Source organism: Platalea leucorodia, assembly GCF_965183815.1.
Source record: "Platalea leucorodia genome assembly, chromosome: 16".
In the NCBI taxonomy this organism is placed as follows: Eukaryota; Metazoa; Chordata; class Aves; order Pelecaniformes; family Threskiornithidae; genus Platalea; species Platalea leucorodia.
The window spans coordinates 6,895,006-6,911,485 of NC_138838.1; the positions used below are offsets into that span (position 1 = coordinate 6,895,006).

Below are 16,480 nucleotides of genomic sequence, written 5' to 3' on the forward strand. Positions count from 1 at the left end.
TGCATGTGCTTGAGTGCTTTTCTTGGCCTTTCTCTGCCTCAGTTTCCCCATCTGGAAAGCAGTAGGGGGTGATAATGCTTGCTTCCTTTGATCTGTACAGCTGCAACGTCTCATACAGCATGTGATTTCATGCTCTGGTGAGCAGTGTTTCTCTGCCTGGAGGCCAAGTCACCTGGAAGGTTTAAGATGAATTTTGTCTGCTGCAGCTCGGCGGTTCCTGGCTGTGTGCTCATGCCACGGACCTGCCGTTGCAGCGGTCTGTCGTAGTACAGGTCAGCTGTGGTGGAAGCTCTGTGGTGGAGCAGCAAGAGCAGGCATGCATCACAGGATCAGAGCAGGGGGTTGACAACAGGGTCCACCAACAGGCCTCAGTAAGAAGAAGGGATGAATCAGGCCCAGTATCCAGCCAGGAGGAGATAGGTCCACCTTGGAGATAAGTAAACCTACTAGATAGCTCTGGTAAGGAATTGGGCTCCTTAAATGTAGCTGCTGCACCAGTGGGCAAAGGGTGTGTGGGTGGGGGTCCCAGGTGGGGCTCATCTGAGCAATTAATCCCTGTTAATGTATCCAGGGCCCTGGCCCTCAGGAGGGAACAGTGCACTGCTGGATTGTCTCTGTTGTGCCAGTGATTGAGCTGTGCTGTTGAACTGGTCCCTTTTTCTTTTCTCTCTCCAGCGCCCCAAACCTGCCAGTCAAGATGCCCAAACCCAGCAAGGTGAACCAGGCCCTGGCAGGTAAGGATCCCGCTCTGCTTTACCCACTGTGTCCCTAGGGTTACACAAGCACGCGGTTTACCTTTCTGTGGTACTTACTTTCCTTTGTTAGTTTTTAGGAGGAGTCTGAAATGTTGCTGGCATTTATGCTTTTAGGCCCAAAGACTTTTCAGAAAGGCAAAGAGGACAAATTTTGGAGGAGAATGGGATGGTCAAACCTTAGTAACTGTTTTTCTCATCCGTGCTGGTCCTGAGGCTCTCAAAATGAGTGGGTTTATTTGGGGGCTGGGTATTCATCTTCTCCCTCAGGTGTGGATGAGCAAGTAGCAGGGGGGAGCACACGGGTCAGGCTCAGTGCTAGCTGTTACTTGCTACTTTTCTTCAAGTCAAGGGGGAAGAGTGGTGTGAGATGGTGTTTGGGTTTTAATGTGTTTTTTTTTTTTAATGCGGTTTTATTACAAAAGCTCAGGTGGTGTTTAGCTTAAAAAATGATTGTGATGCCTTGTCTTGGGGAAAGGAGGGGACAGAAGTTGAATCAGACATTGTCTCCTGTGGCTGCAGAATTCAGGTTTGCTTGTTGTCATCCAAACCTGTGGATACGATGCTAAATATACCCAAGGAGTGTGTCTGGGAGGGATGAAAGTGCCAGCTTTCAGTGCTCCTTTTCAGAGTAGATTTGCCTGTTAAACATGAAATGGCGTTGCCTTGAAAACGACAACTCGCGCTTGCAGCTTTCAGTGGAAGCATTTCCATGCCAAAACCCGTCGGTGCGTTTGCTCTGTTTTGACTCAGCCAGTGCCAAACCGCGGGACCCTGGTGCGGTGGTGCCTGGGGAGATGGGTGTTCTGCCGAGAGCAGATGTCTTCTCCGTACTGACACCGACTGTGCACTGGAAATCGTATCGTAATGTGGTAACCCAGGGGCAGAGGAGTGGAAAAAACCTGGTGTGTGGTATTTTCTGGGGCTTTCTGTACCTATTTCAGGCACTACAGAGTATCTATTAACCCTCTCCTTCATCTGGCTCTTGTCTATGCGTGGTCTGTTGAGGTTATTAGCTCCTTGGATACCAAACTTTGCTCCTGAGCATGTAGAGACAGTTACATTCTCGCTCTTAGAGAAAATGGTTGCCACCTTATTCCAGGAAAGGTGATGGTATTTGGTCTCCTCTCAAGTGTCAGGCCTTACCCTGCCTAAAAATGATCCCTAGGATCAGTTGTCTAATGTTAATACCATCATGAAAACTGTGCCTTGCATGTCTCTATAGCCAAACAGGCACCGTGTAAAGACTGATACTGAGTGTCCTCTGACAGCGAGTGGCCCATCTGTCTCCCCATTAGCAAATCAGTCTTTGAGGTGTAAAGTCAAGCTCAGACCTCGTCTAGGTGGATGGCCTAAGCAGAAGTCCCGTTGCTTATAAAAGCTCTGAATTTCATCCCCTGGCTATTAACACTGACTGTGTAATTAGGTACTTAATCACATAAAGGTAAATACAGCAAAGAACTGAAGAGCCCTGGTGAATCCAGGCTGTGTTAATGTTGTTAACGGTGATCTCATTCTGCACGTGCAAGTCATCCACTGTTAATTTGGAAGAGGTGAATACGCGTGGGTCATTTATGCCTTGTAGTGCGACATTTAGATATATAAAGCTGCAGGAGAGCTCAGTAGAATAAGCCATTTACCACCATTTAATAAAATAAAATAAAATGAAAAGGTTAAGTTTGAAATTGATATCTGTTGTTGGAGGCTGGGGGTGCAAAAGAGGGAATAATTATTCATTTTAATGATCTTTAGCTCCCCACGAGGCAGGTAGCAAGAGGCACGCTGAGCTGCATGGGCTGGGCTGAGTGTGGTCAGTGCAGGAGCAGCTCCCCGGGGCCAGCGTCTCCATCAGATCCAGGTCTTTGTAGGACTCAGCTTTGATCTCTGCTGTGCTGCCTTCTGCCAAATGTGACAGACCACAGAGGTGCAAGGGCGGAGAAAAATCTGAATCTGAGTCTGTCCTTAAAATCACATAGAAGCAGAGGAAAGATCTGGACAAGTTAATTAGCAAGCAAAAGGAAAATAAATCTCTGGGAACATTTCTGGTAAAAAGCAAGCAGCAGAGTTCTGGTAAAAAGGCCAAATTTTATTGAGATGTTAATTAGCTGTGTCTTTAGGGACACCTTCTTCCCCTCTGTGCTCCACTCTCTGTTTCTAGGACCTCTTCTGGGAAGTGGTATTTTGTTCATATTTAAAACCCTGCAGGTGGTGTTGGAGTTGCTTATTATTCAGGTTATTCTCTAACACACAGGCTGGGCCCCTTTTGTTCCCCCAGTTCCCGTTGCATGACTGCTTCCTTCAGCATCAGAGGTGGAAAGGCCGGGGCCCAAGGGCTCCATGGTGACGTGGGGGAGAGGGCAGTCTCGGATGTGAACTGAAGAAGGCTTTACTCTGGGAAGCGTGTCCAGAAGTCTCACAACCCTTGGTCTCCATCTCGAGGTGCCTCTCAGCAGCTTTGGCTCTGGTTTGACGCAGGAGAAATAAAACCCCTGAATCTTGTGGGCGGTCTCGAGAAATGCTGCAGGTGCATCTCTTGGATGCAGAGGGAATTTCTGGTGGATAAACAGGAGATGTGGGATCCTGCAGGTCTGAATGAGAAGCTGGGTTTCGTTTGTGTGATGAACGCCTGGGGATTTGAGGGAGAGATTTGTAACGCTGTCAACCCCACGTCTTCCAGAAGCACCACTCGGGATCCCAGAAATCATGAAGCTGACTTTTAAAAACATGTTTTGTACAAAAAAATGTCTTTTTCCTTGCTTTGTACTATTTTAATACTTCAAGGTGTGTGTGGAAACTTGGCTTTTAAGCTTTTTCTTTTCCCCTCAGTATTTGGTTAGCATGGTGAAATGCCAGCACAGAGGTCTGAGCAAACTGTTGAACCACAGTGTTGGTGTTTAGGGATCAGCTGGACTAACATCTCTTGGGAATAATGTAGTTTAGCTGTGTGCCTTGGGGCTGGGGAGTGGACTGTGCCTTTTTAAGATGAAGACTGGGAATTAGCTTTTCGTTAAATGAAACCAAGTGTTTCTTGTTCACAGGATTCCTAGAGTTGGGGCATTTGGGAACATACCAACCATAACAATTTTGCTGGTAGATATAATTGTACAAATTAGCAGTGCTTCTCTGAAATCTCATGTTATTTGAAGGCCAGGTCTGCCTTTTCCCCTCTACCTGCTTAAATCCAGGACTGGAACCAAAGGCACATCAGTCTGAGGTCTGTGCAAATACAGATCAGTAGCCAGAGCCGGCGACCGGAGCGGCACGTTAGGCTGGGTACGTGAGGAAGCCTGTGGTCAACGCTCCTTACATTATGTAAGGGTGTTTTTCCCGTGCTCAGCTTCTGCACAGGATATTGCAAAAGTGCCTTATTTACGTGGCAGGCTAAGAAAAGCTGGTGGATGTTGTCATAGCTCCAGTGAAAATAGCTTTACCCTAAGGACTCATAATGTAGTTCTGGCCAAATAGGTGCTTTGAGCAAGAGAAAAGAGGCAATTCTCTGAGCATGCTTATTGCACACGTTTGTAGGATCGGCTCAGATGCCAAAGGATGCTTTGCAAGGCTTTCTGTCTCTTCCCTCCTGCAGTCCTTGCAGGGAAGAAACCCAGTGGCGAATGGAAAGTGTGAACATACTCGTTAATATTTTTCAAGCTCCTGGGGTAGCTAGGGAGCAGCAGGGACCCTTGCAGGAATGCGCGGGCATCCAAAGCAGTCTCGGTCTGGGCAAGCTTATCCGGTTGCAGCTTGGCCCTTGGGTCTTCAGGTGAGAATTTATCCAGGTCCAGGGCCAGATTTGCTCCTGACATAACTCCACAGATGCCTACAATGAGTTTGAATTGAAACTGTTGTGTCTACAGGTCAGAATTGGAGAATCGATCTGCAGATGTGATGTGTGTCTGTGTATTGTTTTGGCACTTTGTATTAACACCTACTCCCACGTAAGGCTTGGATCACAGGAGATCCCTTACTGGGGACTCTTGTCGCCAAACTTGTGGGAGGATTGTTAGATGCTGAGATTTCCAGTATTGTATTAGAGCTTTAAAGGAGGCATTGCTGCAGGGTTTTGAGATGAGCCAGAAGAGCAAAGTAACACCAGAACAGCCCCTTTTTGAATGCTCTCTTGATTTGAATCTGCAGAAGATGATTCATTGTGTGTCTCTCCAAAGGCATCCAAAGGTAAAAGTGGAAAATTACCTTTTCTTGGCTGGTTTAAGATTGTCCAGAGAACATTTGGTTGGGGGTGATTCTGCTGATCTCACGTTTGCCCTGTGCTGTATGTCTGTGTGGAGTTGTAGATGCGTTTGCAGCTCGTAAAACAAAAGAAAGTTCTGGAATAAATGTCTGTTTTTCTTTGCGATGATTCATGATGCTGGCAGGCAGTTTTGGACATGTTATTCCAGGTATGAGAGGGTCTGCGTTAGAGGGTAACTGAACTCAGCTGAGGTTCTGTGGCTCGTGCTCTTCACCTGGTCTGATTTTTGAAGGCAACATTTTGTTCTCTGACATTGAGTCTGAAGTCAGTTGTTCAGCCTCTGCTTCTGTTGTGTTCGGTTTTTTGTTTTTTTTTTTTTTTTAAATGGGCTCTGCATGTTAATGTTAGCAAGACAGTATTGATCTCTTAGGCAAATGCAAAATTAATGCTTTCTTATCAGTCAGCTGTGTGTAGGTGGTGATAATCCCTGTTAGTCTTTGGACTTGCTTTTCAAATGTCAGTCTCTGCAATCAGTGTGATCGCACCGCGTAGAAGCAGGTTTTTTGGAGACAACTTTACCGTTTCCTTTTCTGCACCAATTCTGGGGAATTGCATTTGCAGCCTCGGTGGGGTCAGGCTGTTTGAGATGATCCCCCCCCAGCCGTGGGAAGGTCCGGCATCTTGCCCGTTTCTCGGCAATATTGTTCCTCTAGGCTCTTTAACCAGCATGAGTTGGTACTGCTCTTCTGGGAATACCTCTGACTGTCCTTTAACCTGCTGAAAGGGGAAAGCAGCCGCCTGGTGCACGTGCAGGCGGCAGCTTTGGTGCTGTTGCTGGGCTTCAGGTGTTCGGTTGGACTCACTCGCTCAAAAAAGAAGTAGCTTTTGTTACGGGAACGCTTAAGCTGCTGCTTAAGGCTCCCTGGGAGTAGTGAAGGATTGCTGGCTTAGACCGGGGTTGAGAGCACGTGGTCTTGCGGTCTTTAGTTCAAGAATTAAAGGAAGTTATTTTGATTATGAAATTTCTGGATCCGAAGTTCAGTTAGAGGCCTACTGGCTTGTACCGCTGTCAGGGGCTCTCGGCTGTACCAGCTGGGAACAGCCCGGCGCTGTCGGTAGGGTGAGGGGTACTAACTCGGTGTTCGTAGGCTTTGAAGATCCTCCTCTGGCCCTGCAGCTCCTGGGAACTGGGGGGCTACACCTCCGATCAACAGTGATGGTACCTAATGAGGGTGATCCGCGGCTGCCTGGTTTGTGTTACCTATTTCCATTTGGAAGCGCCTGGTTTCACCATGCGTTGGGCAGCCTGGCCTTCTGGCCAGACCAGCTCTGCCAAAGGTTCTTGGGTAGCCCTGGGGAAATTTGCCTGTGCCTCTCTTCCCGTCTCGTGAAACCTTTTCTGTCTGTCTTTTGGTCCTTAGATGAGAAAGTTTTAGTAAAACCATCCAACTTTGTGTATCAAGAGAGGACTTGAAACAGGTTCTGGGATATTTATTGGGCTTGGACCTTATGTGAAGTAGGCAGAAGACGCGGTTGGCCCTGCATAGGGGTAGCTCTGCTCGTGGGGCACTGACACAGGCTTTGCACAGGGGATTTCTAGTCACAAGGCATGGGTTCTTGACTGGCTGCATGTTTGAGGCAGAAAATAGTCCTACCACTTGCACACAAAGCTGGCTGATGCTTCCCATCATAACTCAATTTTCAATCATGTCTGGGCAAGGTACCTCATTTTTGTCCTAAACAAATGTGCTCGTGTATCTTCCGTTCCCAACCCAGCTGAATAGAGGCTTGAAAAAAGAAAATCCTTAGAAATCTCAACTTTGGCCATGAGTTATTATGCAGGATGCTGGCAAGAATTTCCATAGTGTTAGGATGTGGTTTTGCATGGTCTGCTGTCAGAGGTGACTGCTGGGGAAACGCTGGCTTTTAGGTTGTCTGCTCTCAGCTTGCAACCATAAGCTTTTCGTTTTTTAGTTCTGGCGATGGCTGTTGCAGGTGGGGAGGTCATTTCTTGGGAAAGCAAAGGCAGGTGTTTTCCTGAATGTAAGTTTAACAGCAATATGCTACCTTAGAAGTGTTATGACTTGTAACCGGCCTGTATTTCATGGGCAAACATTATATTAGATCAGCATGATCAGTCCTGTAGCACTCTGTGTGCCAATTTTACCTTCAGGGAATGGCTGTCCTTTTTAATGATTCATTAGCTTTAACAAACTGCATCCCATGAATATGGCTGGCTGGGATGGGGGAGGGTGAGCATTACATTGCATTGCAGCTGGGGGTGCCAGGAAAAACTGGAATGCCAAGGAGGAGAGGGCGTGGGGTGAGCAGGGGCTGCCTCCACGGGGCCTGTCTGTCAGGGGACCAAGTGGGGCAGCTCCAGCCCGCGGTCAGCCCGGCACTGCTGCAGCCTTCGAAGGCAGTTAAGCTGTGCCCTGGGGATCGGTTTGGTGCGATGCCTTTGAAACACGTAGCTTTAGCGGGGGGAGTAGCTGAGCAGGACCTTTAGGGGTTACAGGTGATGCCCCTCATCCTTCAGGCCCCCAGGGTCAGGGCTGCTTCCAGGGCTCCGGTCAGCGGGAGGACTTTGCACCACGGGAGACTCGGTGCCTGAGGAGCCCTAAAGCCAAGGCAGAGAGGAAGGTCCTGTTCACGCACCAGCTCAGAGGGTCACGGGTGAGACTTGTGCCCATATTTCCCTGCTTTAATTTGCTGCCTGGGCTCCTCCCTCTAAAAGCCTCTGGATCCTGTCCTTGTGCTGACTCCAACCCCGTTGCCTCTCGGATGTTTTATGTCCTCTGAATCAAGGGCTTGGGTTTTGTTTTATTTTATCTTTTTTTAATTTTCTTTGAAAGGTTAAAGTTTTTTTTTAATGAATGTGTTTCCCCGTTGTTTCCTTCCTGCATGTTGATCTCGTACCCGCTGTAGGCATGACGGCTATTCTGATGTCAGCCGCTGGACTCCCCGTGCACCTCACCTGTGTGCCGCAAGCTGCCAGCACCCATAAAGCCACTAAAAAACACAGCTCAGTTAAGGAGGGGAGGAAAGTGTCCAAGAAAGGTAGTTCCTGCTCAAACTCTGATATTTGCTTCCATCTCCTTCTCTTTATCTCTCTGCACTTGTTCTGCCTCCCTCCTTTCCTCTTGTCTCTTCCCCCACCCTCTTGGCTCTTCTGGTTTGACTGATGATGTTCGTCCCATCAAGGGGAGAAGCAGGGCACGTCTCCTCTGGCCTGCACAGTCTCTGACAGGCTGTAAAATAAGATGATAAAGTAGACCCTGTCCTGTGGTAGCTCTGCTCGTTTCCATCAGTCATTAGAGCTGGAGCAGCCCAGTTGTTCTCTGTGCATGTCAGACTCCTGCAGCCTCCCTCTTGGGGAGCCCTGGGCGTCCGCGTACCAGGACCTTCTCAGACTCGTTGGTGGGACAGGTCTGGGAGCTGAGGGACCATCAAGGAGAGCGTTTAATCCAGACGTGCTCTCAAGCGAAGGTTTTGCTTGTGAGCCATGCTTGTCACAGTTGAGTCATGGGCTGAGAAAGATCTTCCAGACAAGCAGGCCCCTGAGTCATACAGGGCTTTCAAGGTCAAATTGCAAAGGATTTGTTCTCTCCACCTCTGTCTGGAGTGGAAGGGAGCAGAGTGGAGCCCTCTCTGGTGGACGTGCCCTGGCAGGAAGGGCTGGGTTACCCCAGCTCTCCCGCCGAGCTGAGCCACCTCCAGGGCAGGGCCTTCATTTCTCCTCTTCGTATCTCACTGGCATCCCACACCCTTGCCCTTGCAGAGTCGGTTAGCTCCCAGTTTCGAGCCTGGGTCCCATCTGTGTGTAGCAGCCCTGGGACTCTGCGGGAGTAGGTGTGAACCCAGCCTGGTGTAGCTGTAGGGGTTGTTTGTCAACCCCAGCACAGGTGTCCTGGGGTGGTCAACCAGCACCAGACCTAAGGTGCTTCCCCCTTCAGATAAGCGAAGGGGGGACTAGAGGTGGGGGGGTGTTCAACATGGAGATGCTTGCATTTAAGAAAGAGGGAAGAGCCCTGAGGTGGAGGGGAAGAGGCACCTGGCTGTCAGGGGAGTTTGTTGGTGCCGGTGTCTCTCTCCTTGGAGTGAGGAGGCTTGATGGGGAACTGAGGTCCAAACCTGTCCGAAAGAGGCAGGAAGGTTGGTAGAAGGAAAATAGACATTAAATGCAGAGAGAGGTATCTTGTGGAAATGCATTATGGAGGGAGCTGGGAGGAGGAGATGCAAATGGCGAGAAGGAGGGAGAGAGCAAATGTGGAGTAGGATGTGTGATAGAGGGGGAGGAGAAAGCAGGGGGCGGCAGGAGAAGCAGCGAAGAACAGGAGGAGCGAAGGAAAATGGGAGGTGAAGGAGAAGAGTGGAGCGGAGGTGGGTGGCAGAGGGGCTGGATGAGGATCTCACGCCGCGGAACCAGCTGGCAAGGCAGCAGGGTAACACTGGCTCCTGGTGCTTCGCTCCCGGCATGGGCAGCATCAGTGCAGCCCTCCGCAGCTGGGGATGAGGGCTGGGTGGCAGGGACGCCCTGGAAGCCGTGCTGAAATGGGAGTTGCAAAGAGGCCAGGCCCTCCCGCAGAGGCATTGCCTTGCCCCTGTCGCTGGAGGAGCCTGAAAAACTGAGGGCCAGGCCTGCTATTGGTGTTGGTCACCTGCTGCTGGTTAGTGACATGAAACTAGCTGTATTTAGGGCAAGGTGTGGCCACAAACGCACAGCCCTGCTCCGCTGCAGTGCAGCTGGCTGCCGGCTTCTCCTCGGTGGGATCTGTCGGTAGCAGCATGCTCACAGCATCCAGCCCCTCCTCGGCGCGGAGGAGATGCGGGTGCAAGTGACCGGGATGCTTGCAAGAGTGTGATGTTCACAGGAGGGTATGTCTTGCAACTTCTGAGCAGGGTGGGGAGAGCAGCAAGGCAGAGCATGAAACAGGGCAGGTGGGGAGGATGGGAGGTGGGCTGGGGGGCGAAGCAGCGCACACCACGTCAGGTATCCGCCGGGGAGCAGAGGGGTGGCTGTAGCCGTGCCAGGTGTTGCACACCCCATCAGCAAGGCCTCTTCCTCCACGAGGTGCTGGTTCATCAGCATTTGCTGGAGCACCCGGGAGCACATGCGTGTTGCCTGCCGGCACTGCTGAGCCGCACCTTGGCCAAAGGCTGGGTGTGCTGGGGCAGGGCCGGCACCAGCCTTGGCCCCGGGGTGTCGGGGCAGCTGGCTGAGCCCCAGGGCTGTGCCCAGAGCTGGGCTTGGGTCCCGCCTGGCTGCCACCTCCCTGCCAGCTCGCCAATGCTGGGGCTAGGACACCTCCAGCCCGGGGAGCAGGGAGGGGACAGCAGCAGGAGGGATGGGACAGCATCTGGGGAAGGGGCACCAAGCAGCTCCTTCTCCCATCTGGCACGGCAGGATTTGTCCCAGCTATCCTTGTCCTGTTCAGGACATGCTGCAGAGGAGACGCTTTGCCAGCTCTGCCCTTTCCAGTGCTGACCTGTGAGAAGGGGGTGCCTTTTTCTGTTTTAGTTTGCTAAAATCCCCCCTCTCGCTTTAGAAAGTGGGGTTCCCTCTGCTGGGGGCAGGGAGGCTGGTCCTGCAGAGTGCACGACTCCTGGGATGAAGAGGGTGCTCAGTCCCTCCTAGGAACAAGCTGTGTTTGTACAACACCCCTCCAGGCTTAGGAACACTGCCCTGCGGTGAAAGTAGTGAGCCTGACTTTCAGCCAGACTCTTCTTTTTCCCTTTACGGGCCTTGAAGCTGCCAACAGGCAGAGACGGGCCTGTTTTGTGCCTTGAACTTCTGCATCGCATGCCCTTTTCCCTCCCACACCCCTCCAGATTTTTCCAGCACTGAGAGCTCCAGCAAGAGCTGTGCATCCAGGAGGAGGCCATCAGTGTGCCGACTACAACCGGCTGGGGCCAAAATGGGTGGTGGTAGGTGCAGCGTACCCCTGCCGAGCCCCTTCTCACTCCCTCCTGCTGCTGCAAGCCCTGGCCCCACACGGGCCAAGGCGACGTTGCTGGAATTGCAGCCAGCTTGGCGAATAGCTGGGTTATGCTAAACAAAGGCACTAATTAGTCAGGACTCGTTAACGTTGTTGCCGTTTTGGCAATGATGTCTCTGGCGCAGATGAGGGCTGCGCTGTGGGTGCCGCAGGTCTCGGGGAAGCCGTAGTCTCCGGGCAGGCGCTGCGCTACCGGCGCTGGCACGCGGCCTGGCAGCGTCTGCCATCCTGATGGATCAGCGCTGCCTTCCCGCCGGCCGGCACGGTGCTGCGCTTCCTCGGGCTGCTGCAGCCGCTGCCTGATTGCGTGCTCGGGGCGAGCTGAGACCCCGCCGGCTGTCCGGGAGGGAGGCAAGCAGCTTGTCCGGCTCTCTCTGAGTGCTGCTGTGCCACTCGGGAGCGGAGCTGGCTGCCACGGAGGGGGACTGAAGGGAGAAGGCGTTGCTTTGAGTCTGTTGTGCCACTTGTTACCCTTTCAGCTGATGGATCACCGCCCGCTTTTCCCCTGGCTTGGAGGTTTCCCTGCACGTCCTCTCTGGGGTGGGCAGTCATGTGCGGAGCGCTGCCGTCACGGAGGGAGAGGAGATGAGCACGCTTGTCCTTCCCTGCTGAGCAGAGCGGGATCTGGCTAGGCGAGGGGAGTAATCCCAGCTGACTCTGCTCCCCATACGTCCTGTCCATCCACAGCTGGGACTGCGGCCCGTGCCAGTGCCTATGGGATGGGTGGGAGCGGGGAGCCCATCGGAGTTGGGGGAGCTCGCTGTTCCCATGGGGGACCATCTGCTAAAGGAGACAGGCTGCAATAACAGGGATGCTCTGTGTCAGGATCAGCAGCCTGGTTGCTTGGTTAGCTAAATGTGGAGAAAGCTGCTTTAAACACCAAATCTCCTCTCACCTTCCTGATCTCTGGACAACCCTCTTGGGGGTGAGGCCAGTAGGTCCAGCCCTTGTAAGTCCAGGGAACAGAGGGCAGAGGTGATCAGAGTTGGGTGACTGTCCATGGCAATAACTAGAAACAACCTGTGTCTGGCCTGCGTAGGGTATCAAAAAAAGAGCCTGCTGCTAACCATATGGCTTGTTTTGGGATACAGAAGGAGGTATGTTACTGCTGCAAGCATTTGGTTGCTGAGGAAGGATTCAAAACACATCTGTTAAATGTTGCCCATGGAAAGCCCTTGCTTCAGCAAGCAACTTATTATCTACAGAGAGGAAGGGGAAGCATTAAAAAAAATCGTTATTCCTCTCTTTGTAAATGAAAGAATGGTAAACATTCCTTCACATCCCAAATAAATCAATAGCACAGCATTGCGCCAGCTGGTGATAAACAGCATCGGTCGATTCCGCTATTGCATTTCCAATCCGCTATTGAATCCTGAAAACTATGGGGACTGAACAGGCTTTGATGATCCCAAGGGATGGCTAGAACAAAGATTTGGAGGCAAACACTTTTATGGAGCAAATGGTCCAGTAAGGAAGTGATTCATGCGCTGAAGGATATGCGGCTCGTGCCGTGGCGGGTGCTGGGCCTCCCAGCTGCCTTCCAGCTCCCCCGCTGTGCTGCTGGGATGTGGCCTGCCAGATGTGCTGGTCTGCCCAAGGAAGGGCCTCTCTTCAGAGGCAAGGAAGGCTGTGTAGGCTTCTCCACGCTTGCTGAAACCACGTTCTCAGCATCAAAAGGCTTCCTTGGGCTTGGACGTTCAAGCACTTGCAGCTGGGGACAGATTTTCTAAAGCATCTGGGCTCCCCAGCCCTTTCTCTCTCAGACAACCTTGGTGGATCTAAATGCATCAGAGCATTATCCCAGCAAAGTGACAGGAACAGGTCAGAGATGCCAGAATGCAAACCCATCAGGCATGGGTTTCCTAAGGATGGCTGAGGGCCTGTCTGAATGCCCCCAGCTCCATCCTAATGCCAGCTGGTGAGGTGGTGCAATGCCATTTGCTTTGCCTGAAATCCCTGCTGTACCCCACAGACTGCAGAGAGTTTTCTTGTCCTCACTCTTAAACTGGGCTCTGCACTGGGATTTTTGTCTCCTTTCATTGATTTGATTCAAATGAGCCTGGCCGGTTTTTGGGCAAGTCATCTCTTCATTTCTCTGAGCTGCTACAGAGGAAGGAAAGTCAACAGCAAGAGAAGTGGACAGCAGGGGCTGCAGGGAGGGAGCATCCTCCACCATCCTGAACAAGGTGAATTGCTCTAAAGCTGCTTGGATCTGCTGTGCAGGTGGGAGCAGGTGAACTGGGGCGTTTGCCAAGTACCGGGCAGGCATTGCTGCTGGTGTCACACACCGTCTCCGCTTGCTTCCCTCGCTGTCTTCACCACCTTGTCTGTGCATCTTTTTGGCACTGCTTTCTCCAGCCCATAGCCAGAGGAGACAAGAAGGTCACTTCAAAAAGAGCCACATGGAAAACACAACCCAGATGGAGAAGGACTGGGTGATCAGTCTGGCAGGCAGCACCGGATCCTCAGGAATGGGAACGTGGTGGTCGTCGTGCTCGGGTACTTGTGGAAGTGGATGGAGTTATGGTGGGTAGCAGCTAGCCCTGCTCACAAGGTCCCCTCCAAAACCTGCAGAGCAGAACAAGCTGAAGCCTCTGTCTCCTGTGTGACCACGAAGGTCTCCTGCGGTTGCAAACCAGAGCCTGGTTCCAACCTCCACGTGTGAGAAGTGCCACCCTGTGGCAGCCTGGAGCGGGGACGCGACAGAGCACACAGCTGGCAGGGCTTCAGGCACAGTAAGCACCGAGCTGAGCTCTGACGATGAGCTGAGACACTTCAGACTGATTGCATTCCCCTTGCGGCTCGTTCCTGGCTGGTAGCTCTTGATCTGCTGCGTGCGAGCAAGTTCCCAGCAGAGAGGATTCCTGGACCCGTTTCTCACCTTTGGAAAAGGCAAGGCAAGGAGCTGCATTCCCTGTGGGCTCTGGTGGTGAGGCCTTGAAGCAGCTCCTGGCACTGCTGAGCTCTTGGCCTGAGAGCTGGAAGGCTGGGGCTTGCCCAGGCTCCTGTTTGTCTCCTGCTCTTCTTGTGGCAATTCTTGGAAATGCTTTTCCAGGGGATTTTGGCATGCCCCGGAGTGGAAAACACCTGCTTCCATGTTGCTCTTTGGCTTAATGTTTATTTCATCCTGTTACCACCTTCCTGACTAAGGGTCTCCAGAGGGTGATCTTTGCAGTCCTGCTCTGCCTGAGATGTCCGGCATCTCTCCTCCTTGCCCGGCACTCGGAGGGAGCATCCCTTCATGTCGTGGGCTCCTTTTTTTTGCTCTGTGTGCTCAGTTATCCCTTCCGCCTGCTACTGCTGCCAGAAATCATGTGTTTCAGGATGGCCAGGAATCCCCTTCTGAAAATAACTCATCGTAATGACTGTGTCTTCATTTAGGAGAGTCCAACTCCCAGTTCATCAGTCTTCCTTAGCTAAGCGATTTTCCACCCACATTAGCGCTCTGCCTCGCTCTCTTCTGTTGCCCCGAGCTAGCTTGTCTGCATGAAAAAGGTATCTCTTCCCTGGTTGTGTCTCGCCCAGCTGCCTCTGCTGCAGGGCGACCGTGTGCTCTCTGTCAAGGTGCCCCCATAGCACCAGCTGCTCGCAGAGCTGGTGTTCGTGGGAACGAGGGGCTCCTACGTGATACAGGATCCGTGCCATCCAGGTCTTTGCCTGTTTAATGACACCTGTGGCATGTGAGCAGTCCTTCCCTTCTGCTTCACCGCATTTGCCTCTACCATGAAAAGTGGTTATCCAGAAGATGGCACCCACCCCTTCCTGCTGGTGACAGAGGCTGCTTTTTGGGGTGGCAGAACATCTCGCTGCTGGCTGTCTCTGATGCACAGCTTTTTCAACCACAGAAGCAACACTTGTGAACCCTCCAGCTTCCTTGAAAGCCCCAAAGTGGATGGGGAGACCTGAAGATGCATGTCGTGTGGGTACGCCCACAGCTCCGATGCCCAACAGTTGCACGTGGTGATGCTCTGTGTCCACCTGGGATCATGGCAGTTTGGAGTAGCAGTACTCTCTGTGCTAAAGCTCAGTTGATGTCCTACAGCGGCTTAGAAACGAGCTCGAGAGCAAAGCTCTTTGGGGCAGTGTTGGAGTACAACCCTCGTGAGGCCCTGGTGCATTGGGCATGGATGCTTGTGGCCTGTCTGGCTGCTGCGAGCATTTCCCTTGCTCCCTGAACCGCCCCGGTGGCTCAGCTGGCCAGGATGGAGGAGAATGGAGAAGGAAGAGCTATGCCTTTGCCAGCCCATTCATCACAGCACTGCTTTCCCCTCATCTCTCCCAGAAGTAGATTTGGGAAGGAAGGGTGAGGTTCTCCCCAAGCCAAGTGAGAGGTCTCTTTTGCCTCCTGCCAGGTGGACTCATAATGTCACTCATGCAAACGTGTCCTTTCCTAGGCTGGTGGAAGAGCCTGGCAGCCTCTGCAACGGGCCTGATCACCAGTAAGGAGCTCGTCTCCTCTCGCCCAGGGCTGGGTGCTGTGCAGAGGCGTGCAATGCTTGCTGGCTTAAGCCAAGCCTTGCTGGGCAGCTCCGAAAGGATGGGCTGGGAGTTGAGGTGACTGCTGATGCTCTCGGCGGTAACTTGTTCTGGGTGTTGTGTGATCCTGTAACACCTCCGGGGGGACCAGGCTGCTGATGCTGGTGGGCTGCTCAGGTGCCCGTGCCTGGGTGGATGGGGAGCAGGGACTATATTTAGGAAAATGCGAAGATACCAGTGTCGTGTGCTGCAAATAGGGTACCTGTTATAAAGCTGGTTTGCTTTATACACCCTGTGACTTGCGCTGTGTCTTGCTGGATTTGAGTATGTGGAAGTTTGAAAGGCTGCTATTTTGTGCTAAGGATGCGAGGCTCCTTCTGCCGTACTTGAAACAGGGCCTGAGGCTTAGTGTATTGCTGAGTCTCTCCTTATCAGGTGCCAGCAGCAGGGTGTGAGGGGGTCCCACGTCAGCTGGGGTGATGTGGGAACGCCTTTTCTACTTTGACAGCACAGAGGATGTAAACCACAGTGTCCTTGGGTTGAGTTTGATCCTAGCTGGCCTCTGGTGTGCACAAAGAAAGGCCAGCTGGGACCTGGCTGGTGTCGCTTGGGGTGCGTGGGGAGAACTGGAGCACAGCAGCTACAGGCGGACCCCTGAGTGTACAGTACAGGGCACCAACATCTGCCAGTGGGTTCTCCCATCTGCGGTGCTCATGGTCCTAGTGGTAGCCGTTTCTGATAGCAAAGCCTTTGCGGGGCTTGTAGGGATCAGTTGGAGCAGCCTCTTCTCCCCCTCTAACCCTAACCTTTCTCCTTGGCGTCCTGGCCAGTGACTTGCTTGTCTCCCTTCTCTCTAGCTCACCCTGCACATGCCCGTCATACCTCACAGCACGTCTGACTTCTTCTCCTCTCTTTTTCTCGTCTCTCTCCTTGTGCAGCGACACCAACCGAGCCAGAAGCGGTGGTGAAGAAGTACCTGGAAGAGGTGAAGGGCTCTCCTGCCGATGAGGTGAGAGGACAGTGAAGTGACTCCAGCTTGCCCAGTGGCCTTGTTCACTGGGGTG

General features: G+C 52.3%; 1 protein-coding gene across 9 annotated transcripts in view; it reads left to right on the plus strand.

Moving 5' to 3' along the window:
- DTX2 (deltex E3 ubiquitin ligase 2) overlaps positions 1–16,480 on the plus strand; it is a 39,494-nt gene that overhangs the window by 19,980 nt on the left and 3,034 nt on the right. For 8 of the 9 annotated variants that reach the window (XM_082328282.1, XM_082328280.1, XM_082328284.1 and 5 more), the window contains 3 exons: positions 676–734; positions 7,870–8,001; positions 16,355–16,425. In XM_082328282.1, the coding sequence (XP_082184408.1) occupies positions 676–734; positions 7,870–8,001; positions 16,355–16,425 (262 nt within the window). The remainder of the gene's footprint in view (positions 1–675; positions 735–7,869; positions 8,002–16,354; positions 16,426–16,480) is intronic. The other variant, XM_082328287.1, reaches the window with a different exon arrangement.